General features: G+C 47.1%; 1 protein-coding gene across 1 annotated transcript; it reads left to right on the forward strand.

Moving 5' to 3' along the window:
- The first annotated feature begins 15 nt into the window (after positions 1-15).
- Positions 16-8,597, forward strand: LOC115075390 (solute carrier family 35 member E4-like). Its single transcript, XM_029575730.1, has 2 exons — positions 16-917; positions 7,326-8,597. Exons 1-2 carry the CDS (start codon positions 326-328, stop codon positions 7,742-7,744), a joined length of 1,011 nt encoding a protein of 336 aa, XP_029431590.1. The 5' UTR covers positions 16-325; the 3' UTR covers positions 7,745-8,597.
- The last annotated feature ends 3,831 nt before the right edge of the window (positions 8,598-12,428 follow it).

Below are 12,428 nucleotides of genomic sequence, written 5' to 3' on the forward strand. Positions count from 1 at the left end.
GGAAGAGGGCAGGAGGGGAGGGGGAGAGCCGGCATGCTCAGCTGCTGGTGACAGGAGAGGACGGGGAGGGACGGCCATGCGCGGAACAGCCGGGGAGAGCAGACACCGCACGGACGATGGAGCGGGATCTACCCGGCGCACGATGAATGGCGCCTGGCAATGGGAGGCGTAAGAGTCGCAGCCGAGCTCCCGGGACCGGCCCCGCAGCCAGGGCACAGCATGCCTCCGCTCCAGCTTGGTGGGAGAGAGGAGGAGGGCTCTACCTAAACCTCACCGAGACACCACCCGGCGCGCTTACCTGGGGGCAAGATGCCTTGCGGTGACCATGGAGATGATAGAGGTCACCGCCCCCACTGACCCCAGGGGTGGTGGAGTGCACAGCAGCTGGAGGTGGCTGCCCGTGGTGGCCTCGGCCACGTCCCTGGTGGTGAGTGGCGTGGGCATCGCCAGCCTAAACAAGTGGGTGTTCGTGGGGTGCTCCTTCCCCTTCCCCCTCTTTCTCTCCGCCTTGCACATGCTGAGTGCCATCCTCTTCAACGCTGCCCTGCTGCGCCTGGGGCTGGCGTGCGGCCGGCCTGGCTCCCCACCACCGCTGCGGGCCCTGCCTCCGGCAGCCAAGCGCCGGGTCTTCCTGCTCAGCCTGACCTTCTGTGCCAGCGTGGCCTGTGGGAACCTGGCGCTCAGGCATGCAGAGATGGCGTTTGCCCAGGTCCTCTATGCCGCCAGCCCGCTGGTGACCATGCTGCTGTCACAGCTTCTGCTGCACAGGGCCTATGCGGCCATGGAGTACGCCGCGATGCTCCCTGTCTGCCTGGGGGCGTCCCTCAGCGTGCTTGGAGAACTGAGGTTCAACCAGATCGGCTGCTTCTTCATCTGCATCACCATGGTCCTGCGAGGCATCAAATCCATACAACAAGGTAAGACGGAATAGTTTGGAGTCGGCGGGCTACAAGTCCCCAGAAACAAACCGGGTTGATGCCATCGGGTTGGTGGTGGCTAGATACCACCCAGCAAGGTGATGAGAAAGCAAGGGGTCAACATAAGGAAGCATGGCCTAGTGGGGTAGCGGGCTGAAACCAGCAGGCTATAGCACTCCAAGAAATAAGCCAATCAATGGTGGCAAGTTGGCTATAGCTGCTTATGTTCCAGTAGGGCCATGAGGACCTAGATAGCCATATATTCTCGCAACAGTCTCACTAGTTTTGGTGGCTGTTCAGATAATTACAAAGCTGGGTGGTATGACATGAGGGAGCGGGTTGGGTGTTGACGTCATTATGGGATCTTTTTTGCTCATCTACCCTGGATTGTAGAGAACTAATGAGAAAGACAACCAAACCTAATTTGGATAAGAAGCCATAATCCTACCAGCAGTCAAGCTTCCTCAGCTGGCACCTGGAATAGATCCTTGCAGTGTGGACATGAATAACTGGACAGACCGGAGGGGCCAATTGGTTTTTAGCTGCTGTCATTTGCCATTTTACTAGTTGTATTTATTACATACACATTGCGCTTGAATATACATCTTATTAAACAGAGACAGAATGGACCAGAGGGTTACGGGGAGACATGATCTCGTAGGGTGACCACATAGCTTCATGTCAACAGGGCGCAGCAAATCAACACTACGTATCTCCCTGATGGCACCTTATGGGGATGTGTGTGTGTGTGGGGGGGGTGTCAGGGGATTGAGTTGCCAATTCTTCCCAAGTCAACCAAACAGGCAGTTCGATGCTTGGCGTTGCCTCATTGTATGCATGTGGTACTGACTGGCTCATTGGTTTATCTTAAAAAATCAGAACTGCAACTCCATGAATGCAGTGTGGCAAAACCAGGAAGATCGACCTGTTCATTCGGGCTGGGGTAAGCTGGCAATCTGGAAGGGGGAAGAGGAAGGCCTTCAGAAAAAGGATGAGCAGTGGGTGGGGAAATCTTCCCCCCTCAGTGCACCACCTATGGCCCCTTTCCAGCTGATGGGTCTTTTCTCCATCCTCCCCATGCCCCTTCCCAAGTCCTCCCCTCCCCTCCCCTCTCTTGGCCTGGCACATCGAAGAGCTTCAGGCTACAGTGGCAGCAATAACTGTGAAAATCGGCAGAGGGCCTGCGATCTGATGTGCTACAGCAGCCCCACCCTCTCCTTCACTCTCTTCCGTTTCCTTTTTGTTAAAGATATACCTTGACAAAAAAGTATTTGAGAGTGTTACAGAAAAACACAAAGAGTGTGCAGTACTTCCTGCACAGGCTTCCTAGTACTAAGGAAACCTGTAAGAGGATGGGACTGTCACAGGGCCTGCCAGCAGCGTGCTAGCTCACCAGCCCTGTGCTTTTTATCATTGATGTTCAAGATCTGCACAGCCCCACTTCTACTGGTCCTGCTTTTGGTGTTCTTGGTCATGCTGGCACCCTCAGCTGGGGCACAGCTCATACACCCCCAGATCTGGCTCTGCTAAGTTTCCTTAAGCTGCAAAGGAAACAAGCCCACTGCTTCACTACAGCCTGCATTTGCCATGTCTCAATTTTCCCCAATTTTTTTACTCCAGTCATTGCAGCAGCAGGGGCTATAAAGCGTGACTCCTTCCAGAACCTGATATGAATGGCCACCATTGCTGTGGCATTTTGTAAAGATTTGTTTTACAGGTAAAAAGCCTCCAAAATGAGTTTAACAGAAGTCCCAGGCTTTACCCCAGGTGGTAAGTTTTCATTAGTAATGTGATAAAAGTCCAGTTTTTTTTTGTGTGTGTTTCATTAAATGCAGTGGTACAGAAAGAGTGATTTAAACTCTTGTTGAATGCTGCAGAGGTCGGCAGCCTTTACTGACAGCAACGGCATGGCAACCAGGTGCGACAAGCGTACAGGGCTGTTCCCTAGCAACCAGCCCAGCAGCATAGCAACCCCAGATATGACATCATGTGCAACGGGACCAAAATACCGTGATACAGTTTGAAAACAAGCCTCTCCCTACAAGTTTGTGGAAACGTGAAAAGAACGGTTTCACATTGCATAAATAATGTAAGCGCATAAAGTTACAAAATAAAAGAAAAGCTCCCTTCCGGGCAAGCAGAAAGCCCAGGAGCAGGAAGAAGGGGGATTGGCCCCCCAGCACGCTGCTCTTTCGCCTGTCTCATTGGTTCTCCTGAAAAGACTCGGCAGAGGGAACCAATCAGCTGCTCTATTTCAAAGCTTGACTGAGGGAACCAATGAGCTGCAGGAGGAGCCGAAGCAGGCAGGGCAGCGCTTCCTGCCTTGACGAAGTGGGGACGAGGCAGCTGCCCTTCGGGTATTTTCCTTTTGCCTCACCCCAGGCAGGACCCGGCTCCTGCCTCTCGCCGCAGCGCTTCGGACCCGAGGCCGTCTTTGATTTGCACCTCTTGTCTATTATGCCCAAAGCAGGCAGTTTAGTTCCTCCATGTCTCGGCCTAGGACGAGCGGAGGAGGATTGCAGCTCCTCTGACCTGACCTTCTAGACAAGCCGACCTGAGAAGCTCCAGAAGCCTTTCTTCCCTGCCATTGATCTCCTCGCACTTTAACGCGGAGAAAGGGGAACACCTAGCTGCATCGGTCGCTATAGAGCTATATCTTTCCTTTAAGGAGATTTAGTTATATATATTTTAAGCACTTTATGGAGGAGGGGGTTTGCTAGAGCTCTGTCTAAATACACGTGAAGGGACTGCTAGCACCAGGCCCTAGCACTTGCAATTGGCAGCCATGTATAAGAGCACTAAAAGTACTATGAACTAACAAACTTTATTTTTCAAAGGGAAAAGGAGCAGTCCAGTTCTTCTGGAGCATCCCTTTAAATGATAAAGATCCCAGGAACAGAGAGAGATGCTCAAACACTGTGGGAGGTAAAACCCACAGGGGGGAGGCACAGAGCCACAAAAACTCCATGCCCATCAAACATGACCGCAGAGTAAAACATTTATGTTAAAGCACAAGAGTAGCCTATCTGTGTGCGACTGTTTGAGAGAGTTCCCTGAGCCAGGCCCACTGCATCTCACTTCAGGTCCGGGTATCCTAGGATCAGAGAAAAATGTCTCTGCCCTGTACTACTCCTTTTCCCCATTATATTAAATTAAAATCACACATCCATTATAGCCCAAGTACTGTATATTTACAGACAATTAAGAAATACATCAAACTAGGATGGCAGAAAAAGCCCATGTGCCCAATCGAGTCTGCCCATCCACACCAAATGTACTGGTCCGGTGCTTTCCTTAATTCAGATAATGTCCTTGTGTCCAGTGGGAGGCTGTTTCCTTAGATTACTCTTAAATCTAACCCCTTTCACCCTTTGGCAGGGGCGTGGTGGGGCAGGGGAAGGAAAGGGGGAATTGGATTCAGATGGCAGCCAATGCTGGGTCCTGGGTATTGATACACAGACGTTAGGGAAAAGGCACAGGACTGCTTCTATGGCCAAGTTCAAAAGCAAAGCACCTCCAAGCAGCGCTGACTGAATTATCAAGAAGGCAGTTCACGCTGTAAAACATATTGCTAGCGGTAATTTTGTTAAAGGTTTGACAGTTGCTTGGTTTTAACTGTTAATATTGCTACCCTTCACCTAAGGCTTGGGGGTAGCCTGCATAGAGTGGCAGTTACCCCCATGTTTCTGTCAAGGGTAGAGACCTGCACAGAGCAGTAGTTGGTTCCCTTGAAACATGGGGGTAACCTGCACAGAGTGGCACTTACTACCTTGGGAAGCTTGCTGGGCAAACTGGATGAAGCAGATAGTAACATAGGAATGACAGCAAAAATGGACCATGACCACTCATTACAAAGCCTCCTTTCCTTTGAAAAAGGCCCACTGCCTTTGCATTAATACCTTGTAGTATTTAAATGTCTATCTTCTCCCCATCCCACCTTTCCTCTAGGGCATACATATTTAGAGTTTTAAGTCTGACCCTATACACTTTACAATGAGAACCACTGACCATTTTAGTAGCCACTGTGGACGATCCTGGTTATGTCCTTTTGAAGGGGCAGTCTGCAGCACTGTATACACTATGCCACATAAGGTCCCACTAGGAACTTATACAAGGCCAATATCATCTCCTTTTTCCTGCTGACCATTCCTCTCCCTAAGCACCCAAGCAATTTCCTGGTTTATGCCATTACCTTATCTACCTGTTTTCCCTATATCCCACTCTTGTTTTATGCATAGAATTTCACCCCTTCCTAGATTGTGCCTCGCCTGTGGGTTTTTGCAGCCTAAAAGCATGACACTGCATTTTTTAGCATTAAATCTTAGCTGCCACACGCTAGACCATTCCTCAAGCTTTGCTAGATCCCTCTGCATGGTTTCTATTCTGTTGCAAATTTTGGTATTATCTGCAAAAAGAAAAACCTTTCCCCGGCGGTCCCTCTGTAAAAATGTTGAAAAGAACCACTCAAGATCCAAGCCCTGCAGCCCATGGCTAGTAACGTCCCTCTCCTCCAAGTGAACCCCATTTACCATTACCCTGTGTTCCCTCTCAAATCAACCAGTTTTTAACCAAGTCAGGGGCCGATGCAATATTTATGGCCAGAAAGCAGGCGCTGAACAGTCAGCACCCACTTTCTTAACGGGGCACCATGCAATATTTAAATTGGAGGTTGCATTAGCAAGGAGGCGCTAGGATCATTTGCGCACCCCTAGCACCTCGCTAATGAGAGCGCTGAGCGCACGGTATTGCATCAGCCCCTCAGTCACTTCAGGGCCCATACCAAGGGCAATCAGTTAATTTATAAGATGCCTATGCAGAACTGTGTCAAAAGGCCTTATTGAAATGCAAATTCACTACCTCTAGAGCTCTCTCTCCTGATCTAGCTTTCTGGTCACCCAAAGAAATTGATCAGATACTTCTGATAAAATCTACCTCTGGTAAAACCATGCTGGCTTGGATTTTGTAATCCACTGGATTCCAGAAACTGCACTCTCCCCTTTTAGCAGCGATTCAATTGATTTGCTTACTAGAGAGGTCAGACTAACCAGCCTGTGGTTGCCAGACTCCTCCTTACTTCCACTTTTGTGAAGATGAACCCATCTCCAGTCCTCTGAAATTACTCCCGACACTAAAGAAACAATAAAAAGATCAATGAGGGGAGCTGCCAGGACGTCTCTAAATTCCCTTAAATCTTTCAGATGTGTCCTGTCTGGCCCCCATCACTGTACCCACTTTAAGTTTAGTTAGCTCCTCACAAACACATTTTTCTGAAAATGGAGGTTTTCCTCACTTCCAGTCCTATTTGTAAGTAACATGATTTACAATGGGGCCGATGCAATTATGTGTACTGAAAGCAGGTGCTGACTTTTCAGTCAATACAGTGCACTCGGCTGAGCGCACTGTATTGCATCAGCCCCAATGAGGGCAATCTGCGCTGATACAAAGCACCCAGGAACTTTTGTATCCATGAACCGCGTAGGCAGTTTTTAAAAAGTAAACATTACGGGCATCCTTTGCAAAATTACCTCCAAGGTATGTGACCACTTTGCAGCTCCTGCTCCCGCAGGCAGCAGAACGGGGCATATATTGAAAGCCTCCCCCTGCAAGAGCACCGCTTTCTAATACGGCTAAAAGTACGTGCGCTGTGAAAGGGCAGGAGTACTCCAGTCAGTCTGCGGGGGACAAATTTCAGTCAGAACAATCCTTTTGCAAACTGGTCTCATGTTACATATTGTGCTTGTTACTTTTGTTCTTAGACATTTCTATATCACCAGCAAAAGAGAAATAGTCATTAAATGCCATTCCTAATTTCAGTTGTTTTAGATTTTTGGTTTTCCAGAGAGACTAGCATGTAAGTTACCTACATGCAGCTCTCCTAATGCACCTCACTCTTGTCTTATAGCATTCCCTGCTAGCCCAATAGTGAGTTCCAGGTACAGATCATCTAGTGCACCTTATTCCTGCCCTGCTGCACCCGCTGCTATTCCAATATAGAGACCTCTGCCAATGCACCTCAGTTTTACCTTGCAGCACGCCATGCTATTCCCGTACCGAGACCCACACACAGCTCCACCAATACACCCAAATGCTGCCCTATAGCACAGACTGCTTTTCCAGTATTGAGACCCACACACAGCTCTGCCAAATCCTCAGTCCTGTCCTCCCAACATTCCCTGCCATTCCACTATTGAGACCCACGCCCAGGTCTTCCAATGCACCTCAGTCCTGCCCTGCAACATCAATATTCCATTACCGAGATCCACCAAAGGCTCTGCCAATGCATCAAGGATATCCCAGCATGTCTAAATTGTGCTATTTCTCTGTTCTCCCCCCCCCCCCCCCCCCTCCGAGGTGGAATGGTAGCACCGTGGCAGCCCTAACCCTCTCTTTTGCCTTCTCTGTTCTCAGGAGTTTTGCTGCAGGAGGAGAACATTGACACCATCCTGCTGCTGTACATCATGGCCGTCCCCAGCTTCCTCCTGCTGCTCTCCTGCACCTTACTGTTCGAGAGCAGGGCATTCTGGGAGCTGCTGACGCAGGGCACCCTCCAGCTCTGGGCGTCCCTGCTGCTCAGCTGCAGCAGCTCCGTCTTGTACAACTTGTCCGGCTTCTACGTGGTGAAGCACACCTCTGCCGTCACGCTGCACCTGCTGGGGAACCTGGTGGTGCTGGGGAACGTGCTCGCCTCCCAGGCGCTCTTCGGAGGCCCGGTCAGCAGACTGGGAGTGGTGGGAACGATCCTGACCCTGGCTGGGGTCCTGCTCTATCAGAACTCGGACGCCCTGATGCTGCTGCTGACCACGTGGAAGGCTAGACGGTGGCGGTGATGGAAACAGCACCAGCGAGAGGAGAGGATTGAACAGAGCCGGGGGGCCTCCACCCGGATACTGGGTGGGCCAGGACTGCACAGCCTCTCACTTTTACTGCCTTTCATCTGCCTGGGGCTGTTATTTGTATAAAAGATGCTCTAGCAAATAAAAGTGTACAGCACTGTTATGTTTTAAATAATAGGCTTGGGAAGCCAAACCAGGTACGGTAAGGACTTATTTTATATAGCAGCTGCAGTTAAAAAAAAAAATAAGACATTTGCCAAACTCGTTTTCCATCTTAAAATAAAATATTCATTTAATCCAGAGTTCTTTTTTTTCCCCCCCAACTTAGTATTCTCATGGAAAAGCTAAATAAAATATGCCATACTGGGTCAGACTAAGGGTCCATCAAGCCCAGCATCCTGTTTCCAACAGTGGCCAAGCCAGGCTATAAGTACCTGGCAAGTACCCAAAAACTAAGTCTATCCCCTGCTACTGATTCCAGTAATAGCAGTGATTATTCCCCGAGTCAACTTGAGTAATAGCAGGTAATGCTCCTGTTCCTCAGAAGCAGTGGAGTTAGATATTCCCTGTATCCACGGCCAGCAGTTAGGATTAAAATGTCCAGTGGTCAAGTAATCCCTAGAAAGCTGTGCTGTCTCCTGGACAAACTGACAGAGCTTACCTTTCCTGTCCTTTCAAGAAATGAAAAACAAAATAATCTTTTAGTGGAGCCTTTTCATGACAATGAGATGCTAACGTCTGCACCTTCCCCCAGCCACCGCATTTCTTCCAAGCACAAAGCACTTCCATGTAACCTAGAAGCAATGGCACAATTCTGCACCTGAAAATAAAACCATTTTCTAAGTTTGGTTGTCCTAGCTCATTTATACGTTGCCCTGCTTTCTTCCTGTAGCATTTTGGTTTTCGTTGTTTTGCTCATCCTGCTCTTTTTTCCCCCATTTTCCTTAAACTTCTCTCTCACTTTTTGGGTATTCTGGTCTTTTTTTTTCCTGAAGTCTCTCCCCCTCTCATCTCCCTTTATGCTGTATGTTTTGTCTTACGGCAACGTCTCCCTGTAAAGGGGGGATGGAGTCTGGGGGAGGTACTTTCCTCTACAGTCTTCATTGCTCCAGCCTCCTTCCCTGTCCTCACACCTGCATTTCTCTCTGTTTCCTTCAGCCTCCCTTCCCTCTCCCACAGGGCGACCTCTGCATTGACCAAGCATGGCAAAGTAGTAGCAGCATTGCCATGGTCCTGACAGTGCTCCTAACCTTTACTAGCACCGCCTGTGAAAACAGCAGAAGTACTGCAGGTATCCTGTGGCCCTCTACTAATGAATACTCCAAGGAGCCAGCAGCCTGCCCTGTTCTTGGGAGTGGAGAAAACTGTGCAAACCTTTTCCTGTTGTAGTATTTCTCCCATAGCCACAAAATATGACACAGGCTTTAGTAGATAGACTCCTTGTTACTAAGTGATAGGGTGAGCAGGGGAGAGTGCTGTAGTCCCAGTAAGGCTTCAGGAAGAAGTGACCCTGTGTGTTCTATCACTTCCCCGCACCCTATTATAATAGTAGGGATCATTTATGATGTCATAACACTTTTACTCAAGCATGGTAACATCACACAGAAGACCTCATGTACCAAACTACCAAATCCAACCAACTATAGTGCCATGTATAAATCTCATGGTTTCAATAAGAACATGCCAGTCTGGGTCAGACCAAGGGTTCATCAAGCCCAGCATCCTGTTTCCAACAAAACTATCGTTGCCCACAATAACCTTACAGGCTATGGCTAGGCACAGGCAGTTTAAGTGATTTCGTCCAGCTCATACAGCAAGTACAGTTCTCCAGCTTGCACATACCTTTGATCTAACAACCCTGCTACAGTGCCAATAAAAGGTATAGCAACTTTCCAAATCCTATTGCACTTGGACATTATAATATGTCCTCAGCCATTCCTAAATCCACATTTTCATAGGCCATGGCTTGAGCTGATGTATCAAGCTGGTACTAGAACCAGTAACCTAGTCTTAAGGCAACAGCTCTACCACTCAACCAAAGGAACATCTGCTGCACATCCTTTGCAATAGAAGAGGACTAGAAGTGTGTGCTTAGTGGCATGCAAATCTCAAGCCCCTCAATCCTTTGAGTGAAGATCAAATTAATGGTGACTAAAGAAGACTGGTAACTATAGTTTTGGAAACACTTAAAGTTTGGAGAGATTTAATAGGGGGATATATTCTTTAGAGTTTGGCTTATCTCAGAAACACACAAAGAATTAGTTCTAGGGTCTTTTCTTTCCCTTCCCTCCCACCCACTCCTAGCTCAACCCTTGCTTTCTGGCAAGAGACATTTTCTCAGTAAAATCTATCAGGCTCCTTTCTAATTCATACTATGGCACCAGCCCTTGAGTTTAATCATCCCCTTGTAGGTCACTAGCAGATTAATTAGTGAATACACCTTTAAATTTAAAGTACTCTAAATTCCTACTCCCTTAGCAACCTAAACTTAACTAGGAACTCAACAAAATTAAGATGAAGGCAGCAATCCAGCAGCAAGGGGGGGGGGGGGGGGCTTTCTGGTCTTTTGTAACAAGTGGCACATGTATGATTGTTTTTAGCCATCAGTGAAAGATCATTAGTACACCAGGTGCAAAGAGCTCCTGCCTCTCAGAGAACAAGTCTGACCTCTGGAGACGAGAGTAGCAGACCTGGAGAAGTTGAGGTAGACAGAGGTACATTGATGAGATCTTCAGGGATATAGTAACCCAATCCCAAATCCAGTCTGGCAGCCCCAGTGCTACCTTGGATTAGAAAGGTCTCCCAGGTGGAGTCTATTACCCTACTTTAGCAGGACGTGGTGCTGTAGCAAGGATCTGCTCTCCAGCTGATGAGTTGTCCTCTCACACTGAGGAAAAGTCACCCAGAGCTACTGTGCAGGAGGGAAGGGTTAGGTTGGCCCTCATAGTTGGTGATTCAATTATTAGAAATGGAGATAGCAGGGTGGCTGGTGAACATGAGGGCTGCCTGGTGCGAAGGGGGCAAACCTCACACATCACCTAGATAGGATTACAGATGGCGTTGGGGAGGAGGCAGCTGTAGTTGTACATGTGGCACTAATGACATAGAAAAATGTGAGAGGGAGGTTCTAGAAGCCAAATTTAGGATTTTAGTTAGCTGAAATCCAGAACCTCCAGGGTGGCATTGTCTGAAATGGTCCCTGTTCCAGGTGCCGGCAGAGCACGGGAGTCTCAATGCGTGGATAAGACACTGGTGCAGGGAAGAGAGATTCAGTTTTGTAAGGAACTGGACAACCTTTTGGGGAAGGACAGGCAGGCGCCACCTTAACCAGAATGGAACCAGGCTATTGCCACTAACTTTCAAAAAGGAGACAGAACAGCTTTTTAACCAGAACACAGAGAAAAGCAGATAGTCACTCAACAGTGCATGGTTCGGAGGAATGCAGCTTTGAAAGATACTAATGAAACAGGAGAATTAGGGCATCCTAATAGAGAGGTTTCCCTAAAAGCAAAAATAGCCCAATGCCTGTAAGTAAAGAATCACCTGAGCTAAATAAAGTATTCCAAATTATCCATAGCAACTGAAAAGGTTGTTAATATAAAAGACACACTTTGAAATAGCCATATGCCAATGCCAGCAGTCTAAGAAGTAAGATGGGAGAGTTAAGAGTGTATAGCAGCAAATGATGAGATTGACATAACTGGCATCTTAGAGACCTGATGGAAGGATAACCAATGGGACAAAGCTATATTAGGGTACAAACTATACCACAATGATAGGGATGATCAACTTGGTCAGGGTGTGGCACTTTATGTCCAGGAGGGTATGGAGTCCAACAGGATAAAGATCATACAAGAGACTAAATGCTCAGTAGAATCAATATGGGTAGAAATCGCATGTGTGTTTGGTAAGAGTATAATGATAGTAAAACTCCTATTGTCTACCTGGCCAAAATGATCAGAGAGAGATGACAAAATGCTAAGAGATCAGGGAAGCTAACCAATTTGGCAGTGCAGTAATAGTGGGAGATTTCAATTACCAATCTATAACAAAACGAGTCAGTACAGTAACCCAATCGGTAAACTGTAGAAAACAAGGGCAACCGAATGAAATTTAAATTATAGCCTAAGTGACGGTGTCATCAAGCCAGACGTTGTGATTTTAACCAAAACCCAACCAGTCTTCTAATCATTCACCATCACTGTAAAAATTTAAATTTATTAATTGAAAAAATATATTTTTTAATTTTTTGTTTTTAATATAGTTAAAAAAATCAGTCAAAAAGACTTTCAAAAACAGTCTTTGGTAGACATATATAACATGACATGTATAACTCTATATTAATAAAAAATTAAAATATATTTTTTCAATTAATAAATTAAAATTTTTACAGTGATGGTGAATGATTAGAAGACCGGTTGGGTTTTGGTTAAAATCACAACGTCTGGCTTGATGACACCGTCACTTAGGCTATAATTTAAATTTCATTCGGTTGCCTTTTTTTTTTTTTTAACAGATTTCAATTATTTACCCAATATTGAACTGGGTAAATGTGACATCAGGACATGGTAGAGCCATACAATTCACAGGTGGAACAAAACTGCTTCATGGAGCAATTGATTCAGGAACCAACAAGAGAGGGAGTTATTTAGATTTAATTCTTAGTGGAATGCAGGAT

This window comes from Rhinatrema bivittatum, chromosome 13 (genome assembly GCF_901001135.1).
Source record: "Rhinatrema bivittatum chromosome 13, aRhiBiv1.1, whole genome shotgun sequence".
NCBI lineage: Eukaryota > Metazoa > Chordata > Amphibia > Gymnophiona > Rhinatrematidae > Rhinatrema > Rhinatrema bivittatum.